We start from the raw sequence: 20,993 nt of genomic DNA on the forward strand, positions 1-20,993 counted from the left end.
AAACGCTATAATTAAGATAGCCAGGCTATTTTTGCACCAACGGACCAACGCGACAAAAATCCGAAAAATATAATCAGTCTGTTGTGCACCAGCAAACACAATGTGTGCGATTTGTGCTCTGTTCGCTGAGAAAAATGTTGATTTGCGGCTGATGGAAAATTTCACCGACTGCTTTTGGAAGCTGAAACACAGAGGACCGCATGGATTCAGGTTCGAGAAACTGGGTCAAGTGAGCAAAATTAAAGGTCTAGAAACTATAGAAACACTTTGTAATTTTAATTCCTGGATGCAGAGTGGAATTCTTGGCTATCACCGTCTCGAGCTTGGCGCCAGTTTCAACTCGAGCATCATGCAGCCTCTGCATTACGATAGAAGACAGTACCATCTAATCTGCAATGGCGACATCTACAATTGGAAAGATGTTTGTGCTCAAAATTACCAAAACAAAAATAATTTTGTATTGCTTGGTCTGTGAATTTTAGACGATCGACAATTTTGCTATGAGTTTTCCTCCGTCTTGGAATGGAACAATCAAATCGGGAATTTTTGAAGCTATTGGAACCATTCTCATAATGCCATATTTTAGAAATTTAATTAATATTTGCAAATAATTTCTTTACTTGGCCGCAAAAAATATTTTTCGATCAAATGTTTTCTCGTTTACACTAAAATTTGGTTTCAATGCATGCGAAACAGACCTTTATGATATTATGAAGTTTTTTTCAAGGGTAGAAAAATAGTGAATTTCCATTTTTAATTAATTAAATTACTGTTCTGACTAAAAAAACTCCGCTATCTCTATAATGCAGATGCATGAAATAGTTGAGTGAGTTTGATTTTATTTTAATGGCCAGAAACAAAAATATTTAATCGGAAATTTTATTATTTGAGGCCAAAATTACGTGCTACATACTGGTGTAGTACCAAACCACATCATAATTGGCTAATAAACCATCTATTGATCTCCAAAAATTAAAGAACTTGTCTAAAAACAACAGTTTTTTGTGCAAATAGCCCGTAAAATAACGGCCCAAAAATAAATTAATTGACTTAATATAATTATACAGGTTTTCAGGTCTAAGAATTAAATAATTGAATTAATTAAACTTCTCCAATTTTCTTGGTAGCTTACAATTAGTAAAGAGAGTTGTACTTTGAAACATAAGAATAAATTATTTTTTGGTAACTGATCCTCCTGTTACATGGATAGAGGAAAACAAATTAATTTAATGAATCCCAAGCTTTGTTTAACACAAATAATATTCTTCAGCTGGACGTGTACAACCCCAAATCAGTGCATTGCGACGTGCAGATAATTTTCCCGCTTTACGAAACGCACTCGAACGACCTGGGCAAGTTCGCGTCCGCTCTGGACGGAGTGTTCGCCTTCTGTCTGGTCGACCTGGAGCTGCGACGCATCCTGCTCGGCCGGGACGTCTATGGAGTGAGGCCTCTGTACAGGCTGACGGGGCCGCCGGGATTCCTGGCCGTGGCGTCCGAGGAGCAGGCGCTGCTGCCGCTCATCGACAAGAACCACCTCGAGTGGACTTTGGAGGTCGTCCCGCCGGGACAGATCCAAGAGTACGCCCTCACCGATCAGGGCGGCGCCGTCTTCCAAGAATCTGTCGACTACCATGGCGCCATAAAGAGTTGAGTGGTTTTCTTTATTGATGGGGGTGCGGGATGTGTTCAGGGCTTGCAAGTTTAAAGAGGAATGATACTGGAAAAGCCTGGAAAATGCTTGTTGCCAATGCATAAACTCATCCCTTAGGATTCAGTTAAAGCCTAAATTGACCTAAGAAGCACTGTAATTTTTTGAGAAAATTGGCTGGAAAGTTTTTGTGCATTTCATATGGTAATGGTTGTCTCCTTACTTCAAATCCGATTTTATTTCAAAAGCAAGAGTTTGCCCAATGAGTGGCATACACCGTTGGACAGATCTCGACGAGAGGAATCGAAATATGCCAAGAAAATATGTTCAAGCACTGTAAATTTTGGAGAAAATTGGAAAATTTTGAATTTTTTCTGTAGGAAGGCTCATTTTTACTATTGCAAATTGTTGAACAAATTGTTTATCGGTCAATTGTTTATGGCATCCAACAATTTTAATAGTTTTCAATTGTTGCCCAGTATCATTCCACTTTAAATCAGGGGAAAAACACCTATTTATTTAATTAAAACGCATTTTCAAAATTTTACAACGATACCAAACGTTTTAAAAATTATAGTCACTTTGCAAAAATTGGAAAATAGTTTGTATGATCATTATATTAGTTATTTTATTAATTTACATTGGCTTGAAATCCTTTTGCTTGTAAAATGCGCTTTTTTAGGCCTCTAATTTGAATTCTCCTAAAAAAAACTGCAGGGGCTTTTAGGAACAATTTAAATTATTTATTTAATTGGTACTCCCTGGCTTTGAAAATTAACGTTCCAAACAGTGTCTCCAGAAATTATTGGGGACCCGAGCAAACTGCTCAAAATACTCAAGAGCACGGTCTCGAAAATGGCCAGGCCGGACTCAAAGAGGGTCGCCTGCATCGTGGACGCGACTGTGTCGTCGTGGCTGCTGGCGGCCGTCTTAAACGGAACTTTCCCAAGTGGAATTAAGGTATGCTATAGCTAAAACAGCCCTTTTTTAACTTTCTAAAAATATAAATAAATATTTGACTTTCAATTTCATCTTGTGTGTTTTTTTATTAAAAGCAATTGTGGATTAATTAATGTTGCATTGTTAAACAAATACTTTTTTTTAAAGCTGCACTTAATTAGTTATGCCTATAACAAATATCAATCAATTCGCTTAAAATGATGAGTTTTTATCTCGTTGTTTGCCCGATGTGGTGACCTTCCTTGCCGTTTTTATCTGATGTATTAGTCATTTTAATCTATTCTATATTTATTAAATATTTCTAAAGTTAGAAATAAACACGCACTAACGATCTCAAAAGTCACGCAAACAATATCGATATCAGCAACGAACACTTGAGCAATCATACGGAAAAAAATGAATCATTTCTGTTTCGTAATTCGTAAATTGTTTAAAATTATTAAAATTCCCTTATTTCAGATATTTTACGACTTTGAAAGCATTGGGATGTGCAAAAACCTGCGTGTCTACTCGAAACTGTTGAGGACGCACAGTTGGATCTCCGTTCACACCCAACCGCTCCGCGAGCCGAGCGATGAGGCCTGCGCGGCCAGACTGAGAGGAATAACCTACGACTGCCACTCTGATGAGTCAAAAAGTATTCGCATCCAACCAAACCAATTATTGATATATTAATTTTAAAAATCTCCAGACCTGTGTCGGCTAGCGTACTTCATAGCGCAAAAGTACACCGATGTTGCCGTTTTATTCACAAACTGCAGTTTGGCCAAAGGGAGCAAAGTTCTGCAGGCGCACGACCTCGCCACTTCAATGCACGGGTAATACCATTCGAAAAAGAGAAAATATTGAAAGGTTCTGATATATTTTTTTATGTCTTTTTAAGCTTGGAAATCAGAGTGCCTCTGATGGACTTCAGATTCGAGCAACTGATCTCTGCGTACGAATCGAATTCGAAAATGAGCAAATGTGAAATATTTCAAGAGCTGCTTGACATTTCTAACACTTAAAGCTACATATTTTTGAAAAAAAGCAATAATTTTTGTTTTATTAATTTACGATTCCCTCATAACTCATAACACTGTTAGAACTGCAAAATTTTCTAGTCTTTTGTGCAAATTCCGCGCGTTTCATCAGGCGTGTATCCGCTCCGGGGGCTTCATTTTCTAGGAAATTTCCTCGGCAGGCGGGCAAATATTTTTTTCTGTTGTTTTGATGACGCATTTATTTCGCGGAGCCCCGGAAGCGAGGCTAGTACTTATGGTCTGCAGTCTGCTTTTTCTGCCTTCACTCTCTTCCATTCGCCGCAGCTGCTGACAGAATAATGTGTGGTATCTGGGCCGTGTTCGGGGTTCAGGTGGACCCCAGCATGCACCACCAAACAGTGGTCAAAATCACTCACAGGGGACCAGACGCATGGCGAACAGAATGCGACAACAGGCTCAAGGTGCATTAACAAATCATTGTGTGTACTTCGCACTTCACTTATTGAGTGAGCTCTTGAACATGCAGATAAACAGCAACATAATTCCATGTTAATCAGTATATTCATTGAACCTCGAATTTGGGCTCAAAGTGTTAATGAGGATTTTGTTGGCAAATTTTTGCAGATAAAGTTAATAAGGAAATTGAAAAACTTTTAAATTCATTTCAATTGAGCAATGTACGTGTTGATGCGTATATTTTTCTTATCAACTCTGTTTTTAAAAATTTAATTGATTTTACAGAGTGGCTGCCTTGGCTTCCATCGTTTGACAATCAATGACAGTTTGTGCGGCATGCAGCCAATGAGGAGAGCCAGCAATCCGCACCACACGTTGTTATGCAACGGAGAAATTTATAACGGGCAGCGTGTAAGTCAATTTTTCACAAGAAGAGTTTTAGGAAGATTAATTTTATCTAAATTAGAATATTTTCAATGCAGAAAAATATATTTTTATTTTGAAACAGTTGCGCGATGAATTCGGATTCGAGTACGAGAGCAAGTGCGACGTCGAGTGCATATTGCACCTGTACGAAAAGCACGGTGCCGACGGGACGGCGAAATATTTGGACGGCGTTTTCGCCTTTTGCCTCGTTGACACCCTGAACCGCCGGGTCATCCTGGCCAGAGACCCTTTCGGGGTGCGGCCCTTGTTCAGGATTACCGGTCCTGGAGGAGTACTTGCCGTCTGCTCAGAGGCGAAGGGTGAAAATTTAAAAAAAGAGGGGTTCCGAAATAAAGCGAGTTGTGTATAAAGGGTTGATTGCGATGAAAGGTGAGGAGGAGTGGCGCATGGACCCTTTTCTCCCAGGCTACTTTGAGGAGTACGAATTGAACTCTGAAGGTGGTGCTGCTTTGATAAGAAAGGAGCAGTTTTACGTCATTGGAGACAAGCCCCATTACTCATTGGCAGTGCCCGAGGAGGGTTAGGGAAGTGTTAAATATTATAAAATAAAACTAAAAGCGTGGGTTACAGAGATTACGGATGATATGTACTCGAATATCAGGACTCTGTTGACCAGCGCCGTTCAAAAAAGGCTTCTGTCTGATCGAAGAATAGGCTGTCTCCTATCGGGGGGCCTGGATTCAAGTCTTGTCGCAGCTCTTCTCGTCCAAATCGCGAAAGATACAGGCTTAAAGTATCAAGTCCAAGTATATATTAAATATTTTGAAACAAAAATAGCATTCATGATGATTTTAAAACAAGACTTTCTCTATTGGAATGGGTGATGAGAGTCCCGATTTACTAGCAGCGCGCAAAGTGGCGGCCCACATTGGGAGCGAGCACCACGAGGTCATTTTTACGGAGGAAGACGTCAGTTCTGCTCTGGACTCGGTTCTTTACCACCTTGAAACTTCTGACATCACGACAGTCCGTGCCTCAATTCGTATGAAAGCCATTATTTATTTCATGTTAAATCCGAAAATAATATTTGCAAAAACATCAAGCCATGTTTCTGCTGTCCAGATACATCAAAGAGAACACAGACTCGACGGTGATTTTCAGTGGAGAAGGCGCCGATGAGGTTGCCCAAGGCTACATTTATTTCAGAGACGCACCCTCCGCTGAGGAGGCGCACGAAGAGAGTCTGCGATTGCTCAACGAGCTGTACATTTACGACGTGCTCAGAAGCGACAGATCCACGGCAGCCCATAGGTTTGTACACATGTGGAGGCGGAGCAGATAAAAACAAGGGAAAATCCCAGTTAATTGGTGCATTTATTACGTTATCTCTTATAGTGCTTGAACTCAAAATTTTAAGGATCGTATTTGTCAATCTTAATAAATTATCGGTATCACGCAAGTAAAAATGACACGTGGGAAAAAAGAAATGTTTTAAGAGCTCTTGCTTAAGTTGATCAATAAAATTTCTTGAAAAAATGTAAGGGAATGATGTGTCACAAGGATGACACAATTTTAACAGTTAAAGTGTTTTCCCGAGAATTTACCTCGAATTTTTTAAAGAAATCATAAGAAAATATCCCACGTTCCCAATGGAACCGCATTCTTGCATGAATAATTCAACTCGCTCTTTAGAAATAACAACAATTTCAATTAAAAATAAATCACAAGATGAAAAAATTAATTTCTATATCAGTTTGGAGGTGCGTGTGCCTTTCCTGGACCACCAGTTCTCCAGCTACTACCTCAGTCTGCCCAAAGACCTGCGACAGCCGCAAAACGGCGTTGAAAAGTACATTTTGCGCAAGGCATTCGACGAGGCTGACCTTCTTCCCCACGACATCCTGTGGCGCCACAAGGAGGCCTTCAGTGACGGTGTAGCGTCCAAGAAGAAGCCCATATTCAAAATTCTGCAAGAGGTCGTTGAGCCGCTGGTGGCGAGTGAGGAGCTGGAGGAAGCCGCCGAACGCTTCCCCCACTGCACCCCCAAGACCAAAGAAGCCTTCTATTACAGGCAATCAATCAAATAATTCACCCTCCGTGACCGGTTCTCACAATTAGATTGAATTTTCATCATCAGACGCGCGTTCGAGGAGAACTTTCCAGGCCAAGACCACTGGCTGCCTTACTTCTGGATGCCGAGGTGGAGCGAGGCCGACGACCCTTCCGCCCAGTTCATCAGCCACTATGCTGCTGAATGAGTTTTTTCTTTTTGCTTTTTGTGTGGTTTTACTGCAAATTTAAAATGTGTGGTTTCTGACACAGACTAAAACCGAAATAAATTCATTGGGTTGGGATTTTATGGCGTTAGATTATTTTTTAACGGTTTTACTGAATTTTACTGAAATGTAAAAGACACTTCTTTTATCTTTCTAATGAAATATAGAATGTAGAAAATCTTGCAAATTCTCCAGACCGGTTAAAAAAAGAGAATATCTGCCTGCAAAAATAATTTCGAGATTTTTAAATGGGAATTTTATGTAATTTAGAAAGACTTGGCCAGTTTTAGTAGTTTAAATAAGGCTTTTAGCTCTAAAATTAATTTTAGACGATTTTAGATGTGTCTCAATTGTATAATCTGTGCTTATTTTGAACCTCAGAGTAATTTAGAGGCGAAGAGAAGAATTACTTAAATTTTCTGACCATCAAATCACAATGATTTGGACAATAATATTGATCTACCTGCACTACGTAACTTGTGAAGCCTTAAAACTTATCAATAAAGGCGATACATTCTGCTATTTGACTGATTGGCTTACAGAGGTGTGAAAAAGTTACATAATAAAAATACGCACAGCTGAGAATAATAATATAAGAACTTTTATTGCATGTGCAGAACAGCAACAGTGAAATCAATCAATTTAATTACATAAGCCAACTAGCTCCGAGAACTTTATTTTCATTCTCAAAATTCATCCTTATACGGATTGAAGAGGTAAAAATATTCTCACATTTTTCAACAGCGTTATTTTTAATGTCATTTTCTATTTGGAAAGAGTTTAAGTGAGTGGTTGGTTGGTTGGTTGGTTGGTTAGCTTTCAAGGCAGGTCAAAAGCTTTAGAAGATTCTGCGGGCTTGAGTAGGCGATGAGGCCCTCGTCGTTGCACCAGCCCTTGCGTCCCTGCTGGTGGTAGCGCAGTCCGTACTTGTCCTCGAAGTTTCCCTTGTACGCGCGCACTGTGGCCAGTTTTTCCATCACTTCACAGTAGCGAATCACTCCACCGCCCAGGCTTTTTAATATCGCGTGCGGAGCGCACGAGTCCCACCTGCAATCGAGACGGACAAAAATGGCTTGACACGCGTCGCGATAAATTTTCAACTGTGGTAAAAGCCTTACCGGCGGCAATCGGGTGTGCAGGTACGTGTTAACAAGGAGCGAAAATAATGTGCCCAAGCCTTAACACTCATAGATGTCTGGTTAAATAAAATGAGATGGTTTAATGGTGTGATTTCAGTGCAAAGAGGCATTGAACCTTGTAATATTGTAGTATAATATATTTTGTTACAATTTTAAAAGCAATCTGAGCCCATGACAAAATTAACTGTAATAATAATTGAAACTATTTTGATAGAAATCAAACTAACTTTCCTGAAAACTTAACTCACCCCCTAACAATTTATATTTTTCGTCCAATGTTCGTTCTGTCTAAGCGTCATTATTTGATTTTCTTGAAATTAATTAAACTAATGAATTTTTTTTAACAAAATGAGGAAATAATCTACAAAATTTCGACAAAAACATTATTTGCTTTTTAAAACCTGAGAATTCAAATGAAAATAAATCAAAATTCAGCGTTCTAGAACTGAATTTTAAGAAAATCATGTTAGAAAAAAATTGTTTCCTCAGACTGCCAGGATTCTTAGAATAAATCAAAATGTTACAAATAAACCAGCGGAATTTTGATAAAATAAAAAACTAATTCATGCAGTCATAAACCTTTATCGTTATATAATTTAAAAGATTTACGGAAATTAAATATAAATCCTGCCTTCTTTTAAACATATGGATCAAGGTGAAGCCTCACTTCAAATTCTAGCAAGTGTCTCATTATTTGTTGCATGAATAGATTCTGCAACAGGTGCAACGCTCTACGTGTGTACTACTTGGAGCCAAGGAAACGTGCAGGAGGAGCAACAAAAAATATTTTCTTGCAGCGCATGCACGAAATAATTGGATGAAAACAGCCATGCAAGGAAATTCGTGATTACCATCAAGCAGACAAGACATAAATGTGCAATTTATTCCAGTCCTACCTGAAAGTAGATCCTCTTGATAGAATATAAATGTCAGCTAATCCCCGAGCAACACTTAGAAGCTTGTAGCCCGCGCCTGCAGCTTCGACTAGCTCAAAATGTTTGGCCAGGTTTTCTTTTAGTGCATCAGTTTCGCTTCCACTTAGAACGACTGTGCTGGTTGGTGAAGGAGGCGCGCTAAACGAGTTACGAACCGTGCCCTCGCAGCTCACACCCCAATAAAAAGTACCCCGCCAACTGCAAGACATTTTAAAATGTTAAAAACGGTGTTTCATTTATTTTTAAACATAAAAAACTTAATATGAAATTGAATAACGAAAAATGGGGCTGAAAAATATGCTTCAAAAACTTCCTGATAGAAAATAGTTGCTTGAAAAATTTTAAAAACAATTTTTTAAACACAAAAATCAGTAATTAATCATTTTTTACCTATCACCATTTTCTAGGAAGAAAGGTTGGTTTACAACCCCAATCATAGGCTCTCCAGATTTCCTATTGTAGGCTCCAATGAGAACGGTAACACATCTGAGTCCACAAACATAAATGTCGTGCGAGTCAGGTGAACATTCTGTGCCTTGAATATACTCAGCTGTCGAATCTAGGATTCACAAATTCAAAATTTATGTCATTCTGTCTTGAATTACAAATAATTTACCGATTGGATCGATCCATATGCCTATGGTGTCCATGGGAAGCAAATTGTTTGTATCGTTAAGTTCTTGAGGAATATCAGAATCAATAATCACATCTCTGTGGACTTCGAGGGCCAATAGGTCAGCGGCGCTTCTGTCCCCGTCTAAGACCTTGAAAGGCAAAACGCGTAAGCACATTTCTGCACCATAATATGAATATCAAATGGCTTTTACTTTGCTCAAGAGTTCGGCCGTGTCTTCTTGGCTTGCCATTATTTTCACTTCGATGGTCTCGCCCAGCGTGTTGGTGAACACATTTGACTCCTCGCCTTGGATGAAGCCGATCAACTCGGGGAACTGAAACAAATTTTAATAATTGACACTCAAAAAGGTTAAAATCAACAAGAGAGAATGTCAAGGCAGCTTTTCGGCATTTATATTAGCAAGGGTACGCGAAACTGGGTCATTGGATGCTGCGTATGCACACTTTTATTGAGCGCCTTGCAGACCCCGCTATGCAACCAGCGGTGCATCTGGGTCACGCTGCTTGCATAAATTGCACCGACGCTACGATAGATTATGCTTGTCTCTATAATTAAATCAAATCGATAATTTTAAACTGTAAAATTCACATTCTAAGATGAATAAAATTTTAACTTAGATCAATTGATATTCAATCATGAAATTCAAAAGTAGTCTCTTCTTGAATTATTAAAAGGAATAAAAAAATCAATACCTTAGATCCCAGCTCATGTTTGACTGTTTCCTGAATGAGAACGTCGGCCAGCGTTTTGAAGTCCTGCACAAAGCGCTGGTTTTTTTCCTCGTTGCTCTTTTCCTGAACGAGAAGCCTGAAGAGCTGTACTTCCCTGCGACACGCGCGGGCAATGTTGGCCGCCTTCTCGGACACATTGATGATGGCCTGTAGAAAGCTCTTCATGTTGGCCAGCATCGTGATTCCTGAAAACCAATCCATATTTATTTTTTAGACCAAATTTCAGCCTCACGTTATTCCGATTAGGATCTATTAATCATATTTTTTAAAAATAAAAAATCATAAATTGAAAAGTATTAACACCAGACAAAATGCAAATTGTTGCAAATATGATAATGATATTTAAGCAAAATATTTATATCGAATTATTTATAAAAATAATATAATTAATATTCTGAGAAACATTTTAACTCTAGTTATAACTCATTCAACTTTAACTCTTCCAGTAGCTATATTTCTACAGTCATTGATGACTATATAATTCATTAAAATCAATATCATATTACCAGCAAAAAAATCATAGTAACTTAAAGAATAGTAACAAATGAAAATAATCAAGTAAATATAAATGTGGAATAAAAAAAAAACAACGTAAAATTTAAAGTGGAATGATACTGGGCAACAATTGAAAATTACTTAAATTGTTGGATACCTTAAACAATTGACCGATAAAAAATTTGTCCAACAATTTGCAATAATAAAAAAATGACCTTCCTACAATAAAAATTCAAATTTTGCCAATTTTCTCCAAAATTTGCAGTGCTTGAACATATTTTCTCGGCATATTCCGATTCCTCTCGTCGAGATCTGTTCAACGGTGTATGCCACTTATTGGGGAAACTCTTGGTTTTGAAATTAAATCGGATTTCAAGTAAGGAGACAGCCATTACCATTTGAAAAGCACGCTAACTTTCCAGCCAATTTTCTAAAAAATTACAGTGCTTCTTAGGTCAATTTAGGCTTTAAATGAATCCTAAGGGATGAGTTTATGCATTGGCAACAAGCATTTTCCAGGCTTTTGCAGAATCATTCCTCTTTAAAAAAATCTGTTTTGCTCGTTCAGTGCTTATAGCCTAACAATGACCTACTTTATTCATTGTTAGGGGCTGCATGTACAGCCCAAAACAAATATTGAAAAAGGCCGGAAGCTGACAAAAATAACCCACTCCTCTTGTTTGAATGAACTCAGGCTTCCTTTATTTGTAGCACACCCAGGTGCTGTTTCCAATCAATGAATAGGTTGCTCCGTGAAAAATCCCTATTGAATTCTTGGGATATATAGAATTCTTGAAGTTGAATGATAGATTGATCATCTTTTCGTCAGCAGAGTAACTTTTCTGCATGAAATGTAAACACCCTAAAAATGGGGGAAATAGGAGGAGTAAAGCTTCAGGGTTGCGTCCCAAGGGTGGGTCTATTAAGGGTAGGGGTTTTGGAGAGGATCAAGTTAGGCTTCAATTTAATTGCTTTCATATTCGCTCTAATTGGCAACTTGCAATACATATCAAGGTGACCAAGATATCAACAAATATTTTTGGCAATCTACAGTTTACAATAATTTTTAAATTTGATTCCTAAAAAGGGATTTAACTCTTTTTAGAAAAAGCGGTATCATCAAGAAGTGCCACTTTTCCGCGTAACGATTTTTCAGGGAACGATTGTGCATGATTCGTCGTGTAAGGAGACAAAAGTGCGGCAAAAGTTTTTAGGGCTCCTTTTAACGAAAAAACAAGCGCTAACAAAAGAGTGCACCCTGCAGCATGGTTCATTGACCAGCACATAATATGTTTGAGCTGCGGGGGTGCAGGGGAAAAGCATCAAAATTTGCCGCGGTCATAGGCAATTTTAAAAAGAGGCTGATAGGATCTTTTGTTTATTATCACACAGAGAAAGTGCTTTGTTTCGGTCTGCTCTGTCCAGTAAATTTTCCCATTTATCAAACCCCATGCACATGCAGTAAAACAGTGAGAACCCATGCTCTGAACAAAGAAAGCAGAATTCTTAACAAAAAGCCAAGAGAATAAAGCACTGGGCGCGTATATAGTGCAGCCACCGCACATAATAAAATTTCATTTAATATTTAAGACACTTTTTGGATTAGAAATGAAGTGATTTCAAAAAGAGTAGCATATTTCTCTGAAAGAGTGCACCCTGCAGCACGATTCATTGAACACATATGTGTGAGCTGCGGGGTGCATGGCAAAGCGTTAAAATTTGCCTCGGTCATAGCCAAGCTTAAAAATCGGCTGATAGAATATTTAAATTATTATCACAGAGTGAAAAGTGCTTAATGTTTCAGTTCAACTTGCATGGTAATTGCAATATTGATTTTAAACATTAAATCACTCAGATGAGCATACCCACTCGAATGATACAGGGCAAGAATTGAAAATTATAAATAATTTGAATTGTTGGATGCTAGAAACAATTTGTTCAACAATTTGCAATAGTAAAAAAGGACCTTCCTACAGTAAAAATTCAAATTTTGCCAATTTTCAAGTAAGGAGACAGCCCTTACCATTTGAAGAGCACGCTAACTTTGCAGCCAATTTTCTCAGAAAACTACATAGCTTCTTAGGTCAATTTAAGCCTTAACTGAATCCTAAGGGACGAGTTAATGCATTGCCAACAAGCACTTTCCAGGCTTTTGCAGTATCATTCTTCTTTAAATAATATTTTGGTGTTTGAATTAACGTGTATCTCCTTTTTCTTTCATTGTAAACAGAAGAATATTATGTAAAATATCATTTACTAAATTACCAAGAGAGGCCCTGCATGCTTTCAATCTCTTTAAAATTTAGTATTTATATATTTTGTCGGGGGAAACACTCTAGATTGAGTCAGAAATAAATTGTAAGGTTAGAATTAGATTTTAAATCTTTAATTTGGTTCAAAATGACCAAATTTGATCTAGCACTGTTGCTCTTTGCCATTTTAATACCTTTTTACAATAATTAACGTTTCTTTAAAATTCAATACTGGTCTAGTTTTTATTTTGTAAAGAACCCTGAAGCTAAAATTAAAATTTAAGCTTGAAATATTCCCTAAATTTCAAGAATTCTCTTTCAATCTCGACTGAATGAAATTTTCGTTTGACCCCGCAGAAGAGACAAACAATTTTCGGGCGAGAGTGAGAAGAGTGATGCGAATCAAAGAAAAGAAAGCGCGTGACGAACTGGCACGGGCGTGCGGGCGCTCGGCGGGCACGGGGTAGCCTACCTTTCAATGGCGCATTCCAGTCGGCCGTCCAGAGGAGAATGAGTCTAGGCGGGCGGCCAGCAGCAACTCGGGGCTTCCTGCTCTAATGCGCGGCCCCAATCCTTTGTTTACTTTTGCGTCATCTCAGCCTTGAACCCTTCGCCTTTTTGCGGCTATTTCAGGCGCCGGTGCATCGTACCCGGAACCCAAATTTGGCCGCCCGCGTTGCTTTTTGCCGCGGCGCGCGTGAACACACACGCCGGGCCCAGACCGCGCGAGTAAAAATAGAGAATTTCTCCTTCTAATTGTCCGGCCGTCCGCTAATATCTGCGACACACACACCACAGACGACCTCGTCCTGCTCGTCTTTGTTTTGGTTTTCGCAGCGACTTTCTCTCTCTACCGAGTGCACAGCGAAACACGCGGTCGCGATTCGCGCTCCCAACATCAGATGGCCGCACAACGTCCATTCTGGCCCGCCGCCGGCGATCTAATAAAAAATACACACCACTAACTCTTCACTCTGTCTTGTTGGCTTTCAGCCACACTCAGAAAATAATTTATCAAAATGTTTGAAAAGAAAAATCTTGGAGTAATGTGTTTTTCTTCACTTTCTTCAGGAGTAAATAGAAAAAAACGTTATTGGCTGTTTTGCAATAATTGCAGTCGTCAATTTAGCACAGTCGCTAAAATTTTAATTAAATCGAGTATTTTTAAAGAATTTGGAATCCTTTTTTAATAAATAATATAATTTAAAGTTTCTATCCACTTTAATCTAATTATTTACAAGAAGAGCAGTGCAAAAAAAACCCATAGAAAATTTAAGCTAATTTTTGGCACTGCTTTTACCACAGCATTCCTAACAGTTGCATTTTTTTCTGCACTTTCAAATTCAGTCCTCACTTGATAAGCCACACAAAGAAGCGTGGGACATGATCCAAATTCTGCTCAATCCGGTGCACAAAAGTTGTTGAATAGATAGAAATACCGGCAATTATACTTGCAAAAAGTATACAATTTTTTATTTCCGAGAATCTTACTTCCCGTCCTGAACCTTTAATTCTAACGAAGGGAAATATTAATTAAACATTGATTAAATATATTTTTTTAGAAATAAGTACTCTTGTGGTGAGCTTGCGCCTCTCCGCTGTTTCGTCCTCATCTTTGAAAACTGAAAATATATGAAAGAGGAGAATGCAATATAATTTAAAAAGGAAATTGGATTTTTTTAATTATGCATAATCTCAAAATTAATAAGTTATGCTGTTGTTGCTAAGCTTTTGCTCACCTTGTAAAAAACAATTCAATGCGGCGTTTGACTGTTTCAAAGCGATACAACAAAATGCCAGGTTAAAGTGCAGGCTGTTGGTTTTGTAACATTATATTATCTCGTCATCGTCAACAGGAAATACTTATCGTTGACGCTACAATTGATAGTGCGAAAAGTGTCAAACTAAGTGTGATTTTAACTAATGCTAAAATAAAAGTAAAAACGAGGGCGCAATTTCTTCCATAACGTGTTTTTTTTATTTAACAACAATGTTGATTTTCAGGAAATGTCTCGAGAGTGTCCATGGCGGTCTCAATGTCCGGAAATCGTTCGCTGCCGTCAGCTGCAGGCCCCCTACGGCCCAACCCTGTTCCTCGTCCGACGACCAGGACCCCTGAGCCTGATTCTCAGGGCATCTACAGTTTCGAAGCCGACCAAGGTGCGGCTGTTGGGCCGGCATTGGTGCTCCTGCAAGACATTCGCCACCGAAAACGAATTGTGCGTGCACTTGTGCTGGGCTTTGCTGCGACTTTTCCGACTATCACCGACAAATACTCTTTTCTGCACTTTCAAATTCAGTCCTCACCTGATAAGTCACATTTTCACAACTAAAAAATAAACTGTGACCTAATACGATTTTTCTTATTTGTACTTTTCTTCCTGTTGACACAAAAAAACACCGAATTTAAAAAGAATTTCAGTCGATTTTTATCAATTTTAACATTTATCCCGTAATTTTTTGAAACATTTAATGGGGCAATTAATTTTTAATTATTAATTTAGAGTTTGCAGAATTTTGAGATATTAATCAAGTTGAATTATTCAATCTAGAAATTAAAATAAAATTTCGCCAGTGGACTAAACGGCCTAAACAGGTCCATCCAACAGCATTAAATAAAAAGAAGCGTGGAACATGATAAGGTGTCCCTGCACACCTCTCCACTTTTTTTATACTGGTAGCATTTACCTATATATATAAACAAGAAAAGATCAGGTGAAATGTCAACGCGAGAAGTGGGAAAGGCAGAGAACAGTTTTTTTTAAATAGCGTTGGCGTGCCACTATAACAACGTAACATTTTATTAAAATTAAAATATAAATTAATTAATCTCAACGCACTCTAATGGCTTTATAACCAAAAGCACTATTTGATGGCTATTTTCTGATAGTCTTGCTGGAGAACGATATCTCCTTGGTGACAGGAATTAATGTTAAACAAATCCTCCCCTTGAACCCGGCGTCAGTCGCGCAACAACGCCATGCCCACCAGTTAAACATACACAAGCTCCACGTTTTCCGGTTTCGGCACTTAAAGGTAATCTTTTTGAATTTATTAGCAGCAAAGGAAACTTATCGTAAAAGAGATTTTCTATTCTTAAAAGCACCTCCAGAGAATACTCAGAAAATAGACTGTTGTTGCTTACTTAACTCGTTTACAAACTAAGTAAATTTATAAGTGATTGAAAATATCTGCTTTTCCCACCATTAAATTTATCATGCTAATTTGAATTTAATATTCCCGTTTGCGTGGGAATTTGTGAAATGTTGACTTCACCGACTAAGAATAAAAATTCCTATAGGCCTGGAAATCAAAACATTTTCTATAATTTGCTCTTACGGTCAGGAATTTAAATTTAACATCTTAAAGTGGAAATGATACTGTAAAATCCTGGAAAATGCGTGTTGCTAATGCATAAACTCATCCCTTAGGATTCAGTTAAAGCCTAAATTGACCTAAGAAGCACTAATTTTTTTTAGAAAATTGGCTGGAAAATTACCGTGCTTTTTAAATGGTAATGGCTGTCTCCTTACTTGAAATCCGATTTAATTTCAAAACCAAGAGTTTCCCCAATAAGTGACATACACAATTGGACAGATCTCGACGAGAGGAATCGGAATATGCCAAGAAAATATGTTCAAGCACTGTAAATTTTGGAGAAAATTGGCAAAATTTGAATTTTTACTGTAGGAAGGTCCTTTTTTATGATTTCAAATTGTTGAACAAATTGTTTATGGCCTCCAACAATTCAAATAATTTTCAATTGTCACCCATTATCATTCCACTTTAACTGTTCATGCTTCCTGCGTGAAAAGGATTTGTGATTTGCTGTTTTGAGGTCCAAACTGACTAAGCAAGCAGGTCCGAAAAGCCGCCTCGACATAATGCATTGATATAAATTAAAAGAAAAAACCACGTGTGATGAGTTTAATCTTACTGATTTTACACAAGCAATCAATCAGGCTAACAAATTGAAAAATTGTAAAATAAAATTAATGTTACACTACCCCGAACAGCAGCTCATGGGCTCAATACAGCCATTTTTATGCCGCCCCCGCACAAACTTCTTTTACTGAAACGCCTGACATTTGTCCATAAATAGCCGATGAAAAGGTGCGTAAACCAGCAAGTTGTGTGTCCGCGTCGATGCGCCTCCCAATTCGAGCATTTTGGGTCACTAAACTCACCAATCTTTACATTGGTCGGCCAGTAGTAAATCCCCGAACCGCTCTAATGCATGCCTGCACTGCTTTGAAACTCCTGAGAAGGCCTTAACAATGCGAGCCAATGGGCTCGTTGTTGGCTCATTGTTATTTACTACATAACAGCAGGGTTGTCCCTGTTGTTGTTCGTTTCTCTTTTTTTTGCACTCTGAAATGAGCGTTAGGTGCAACAATCGTTGATTCAAAAAGCTGCTTTGCGGTATGAAAGCGTGTAAGGAAGTGATTTATTCTGACAATTTTTACATTCCATGCCTAAAAAAGTTCGCTTCTGGGAGATCTATTATCCGATCCATTGTAAAATTAGAAGAATAGTGTTGCACAGTTATTTAACAAATGGCTAGGTAAGTTTTATTAGAAAGTTTATCGGAGAAACAACACACATACCCTATCTGTAGGGTTGATGAATGAGCGAGGGTCGCCTCTATACAAAATATTCGTTTGACAGGTTTTTATGGCGGGGCAAAATATTGCTATCCGACAATACTTTCCATAAAGATTTCGCTTCCTGACGGACAAGCAAATAATGAGAAACTTTCCATTCCCTCTTGGGATTTCTGTCTCCAATTAGTATTTTAACATCTTTTTCATAAATTCATCGTTTATGTCCCGGCAAATTATTATATTTAATGCAGGGTTGCATTTGCTTACCACCCGTTATTTCACCACTGGTTTTTACCACTCAATTTTTACCAATTTCTTGCGCAAGAATTGCAAGAAATGAATTTATTCCATTTTTATTCTGTGAAAATCTAAAAATTTCGGTCGGAGTGCTCAAAATTTCCTCCGCTGAGCAGAAATTTTCTTTTAAATTGCCATTATGCTGCCTCAATTTCTCCAAAAATTTATCTCTGACAATTTTTCAAGTCTAATAATTAGGAATTTATTGAAAAATAAGGTGAAAACATTGCCTGCAAGAAACTGTTAAAAATTAAAAAAACGCACTGCATTTTAATTAAAAAATGCGGGTATTTTGCAACCCCGATTCGATCAATGAATAATTAAATTATAATAATATAAATAAATATGTATTTTTTGTTTAATTTTTGCTTTCTATATTCTTCTTGGTGTTCGTCATAAAACAACATTTTTTTTATTGCTCCGCGAACATGCTCTTTGTAATACAATGCGCAATATATGTTCCGGTGCCGCAGCGAAAAATTGAATGGAAAAGGAGATCAAATTGAATTTGACTGCTGCAAAACGTAATTGTAGCAGGTCGTCCGTCTTGTTTTCTTTCTTTCTTTCCTTCTCTGGGCCGACACGCGTTGTATAGGTACGTCGTATGTGTGTGTGATTCTGCCCGGCGAGGTCACGAGGGGCCAACTGACTGGCGGAAAGTCTCGGCATATATATAAGAAAGCGCGCGTATAGGTCGGCTGGAACACACTACTGCAGCAAGCACTCACAAGACCAAAGGTCTCTAGATTGAATTTCCAAGCCGAAACCGAAACAGGGTCATAAAACACAGGCTATAAAACCTGGTGACTTCAGAAATTGGGAAATATCTCTCGTGTGTGTGTGTGTGCGCGCACGCTGGCTGGCTGGCTTCTTTTTTCTTATTTCGAGATAGCATGTGTTCAAAATAAGAGATCTGCTGCTGCTTGGTCTCTTTTTTTTCTTCTGCCCCTCCAATATCTCTCCAACGGCGGCAGGATAATACATAGAGAGCCAGCCAGCCACCCCTTTTGCAATCTCTTTATGTGGCAGCCCCCTTCAGCGCCTTTCAATCACCAAGCTGCTCCATCATACATATAAATATGGACGGTGTGTGTGTGTGTGCACCTTTTTCATTTGATACACCATCTCTCTCTCACGCCTGCTGCTGCTGCTGCTGCATCGGCATAATACGCTGCTCTGTGATGCCGTTTTTATAGATATATATGTGTACGTAGGCATACTGTGCCGACGCACCTTGCTTGATATTACGCACGCACTGCTTATGCAGCCGATGCGAGTGCACGCACACGCGTCGCATCCCAAATGAAAAACGGAACGAGCGCCTCCGCCGAAACTGCACAAGAGCAGTTCATTCTGCTGACTGCTGAGACGAACGCAGAAATTGCCAATTTTTAGGATCGTGTCATTTTCAAGGCGTATAAAATATATAAGCCATGAAAATTGTGTTCAAAATCATCTTCGCTTCTAATTTTTATGTTTCAAAATAACTTTACGTTCTTTTAAAATGACTTAATTACACATCGGAAAATTTGAAAACCGAAGAAAAGATCAAGTTAAATTCAAAGTGAGGTAATTTTTTTTTTTTTAAAAAGGGATAAATTATGATTGATCATCTTTTCGTCAGAGTAACTTTTCTGCATGAAATGTAAACACCCTTAAAAAGGGGGAAATAGGAGGAGTAAAGCATCAGGGTTGCGTCCCAAGGGGAGGGTCTATTAAGGGTAGGGGTTTTGGAGAGGATCTAGTCGGGTTTCAATTTAATTGCTTTCATATTCGCTCTAATTGGCAACTTGCAATACATATCAAGGTGACCAAGATATCAACAAATATCTTTGGCAATCTACAGTTTACAAGAATTTTTAAATTTGAATCCTAAAAAGGGATATAACTCTTTTTAGAAAAAGCGGTATCATCAAGAAGTGCCACTTTTCCGCGTAACGATTTGTCAGGGAACGATTGTGCATGAGTCGTCGTGTAAGGAGCCAGTGCGGCAACAGTTTGTGTCGGGCTCCTTTTATCGCAAAGACAAGCGCTAACAAAGGAGTGCACCTGCAGCACAATTCATTGATCACATATGTGTGAGCTGCGGGGGAGCATATTGAAATACAATAAAATTTGCCTCGGTCATAGCCAATTTTAAAAGTAGGCTGATAAAATATTGTTTTATTATCCCAGAGAGAAAGTGCTTTGTTCTAGTCTCCTCTGTCCAGTCATTTTCCCATTTATCAAGCCTATGCACAAATGCAATAAAATAGAGTGACAACCCATACACTGAACAAAGAAAGCAGAATTCTAAAAAGAGCCAAGAGAAGACAGCACTGGGCGCGTATATAGTGCAGCCATCGCACATAATATAATTTCATTTAATATTTAAGACACTTTTTGGATTAGAAATGAAGTGATTTCAAAAAGAGTAGCATATTTAGAATTTGTAAAAAAAATATCTCCATTTTGGTGTCAGTTTTAAACGAATGCAATGAATTTATCAAGAGGGCAGCGGCTGACATTGACCTCGGATGAGGCTAAAACTACTTAAAGTTGTTAGCAAATGAAATTCCAATACCAAATTTTCTAAAATGGTGTCAATCGAACAGTTTGTTGCTGAAATATTAAGCCAAACAATTTCTCTTGTTCCTCCCATTTTCAGTGTGATTTTAATTAATTTCGAGTTTATAAGCAAAATGCTTTAGAAAATTACACCTGAACTTTGTTCGTACACATAACAGCTATATTTTATTGCATGAGCCAGAACAGCAATTAGATTGACTTCAAAATATTAAATTATGATTTCATCAAGCTTTATCGAAAAAATCCATAATAACTTTGAGATAGAGAATTTAGATTTTAATCGTATTTGTTAAGCATATCGTTTTATTCAATGAAATAAAGAACGAGTAAATGACCAAATATGATTTTTTTAATGAAAACCAACGATCCTGTGCATACCGCTTTGACTTGTTAGAGAGCAGAGCTAGATTAATTTTGCTGCAAACCAAATAATTCATAATTCCGGTGCTAATTGGCGTAGAATCTTCGAATTTGATTTATTTGTTTTATTTTGGATTTTGGAATTTTTTTTAAGTTATATTCAGCACCAAGCTTAACCCAACAGGAACAGAGATATTAATTAATTACGTTATATATAAAATCATATAAAATAGACTGTGAGCGGTTTGATAAAAAATTTGTT

The 20,993-nt window shown here is 38.0% G+C and overlaps 3 protein-coding genes across 4 annotated transcripts; 2 read left to right on the forward strand and 1 right to left on the reverse strand.

Annotated features, from left to right (window-relative positions):
- Positions 1–15: 15 nt before the first annotated feature.
- Positions 16–3,635, forward strand: LOC135939626 (asparagine synthetase [glutamine-hydrolyzing]-like). Its single transcript, XM_065484100.1, has 7 exons — positions 16–229; positions 293–421; positions 1,271–1,649; positions 2,442–2,611; positions 3,071–3,248; positions 3,303–3,429; positions 3,495–3,635. The coding sequence occupies exons 1-7, from the start codon at positions 101–103 to the stop codon at positions 3,616–3,618; spliced, it is 1,236 nt and encodes a 411-aa protein (XP_065340172.1). The 5' UTR covers positions 16–100; the 3' UTR covers positions 3,619–3,635.
- Positions 3,636–3,914: 279 nt separating this feature from the next.
- On the forward strand, positions 3,915–7,266 carry LOC135939985 (asparagine synthetase [glutamine-hydrolyzing]-like). The gene is made up of 9 exons (XM_065484611.1): positions 3,915–4,055; positions 4,336–4,461; positions 4,559–4,796; positions 4,849–5,016; positions 5,068–5,243; positions 5,299–5,479; positions 5,541–5,748; positions 6,191–6,508; positions 6,575–7,266. The coding sequence occupies exons 1-9, from the start codon at positions 3,933–3,935 to the stop codon at positions 6,693–6,695; spliced, it is 1,659 nt and encodes a 552-aa protein (XP_065340683.1). The 5' UTR covers positions 3,915–3,932; the 3' UTR covers positions 6,696–7,266.
- Positions 7,267–7,292: 26 nt separating this feature from the next.
- Positions 7,293–13,710, reverse strand: Ipp (inositol polyphosphate 1-phosphatase). Of its 2 annotated transcripts, none has more exons than XM_065484612.1 (7): positions 13,375–13,710; positions 10,117–10,340; positions 9,615–9,737; positions 9,404–9,551; positions 9,178–9,346; positions 8,749–8,985; positions 7,293–7,760 (listed from the first exon to the last, which is right to left on the reverse strand). In XM_065484612.1, the coding sequence occupies exons 2-7, from the start codon at positions 10,330–10,332 to the stop codon at positions 7,526–7,528; spliced, it is 1,128 nt and encodes a 375-aa protein (XP_065340684.1). In that variant the 5' UTR covers positions 10,333–10,340; positions 13,375–13,710; the 3' UTR covers positions 7,293–7,525. The 2 variants fall into 2 exon arrangements, with proteins under 2 accessions (XP_065340684.1, XP_065340685.1); XM_065484613.1 differs by lacking the exon at positions 7,293–7,760 and adding an exon at positions 7,832–7,908.
- Positions 13,711–20,993: the final 7,283 nt, after the last annotated feature.

The sequence above is a fragment of the Cloeon dipterum genome, chromosome 3 (genome assembly GCF_949628265.1).
Source record: "Cloeon dipterum chromosome 3, ieCloDipt1.1, whole genome shotgun sequence".
NCBI lineage: Eukaryota > Metazoa > Arthropoda > Insecta > Ephemeroptera > Baetidae > Cloeon > Cloeon dipterum.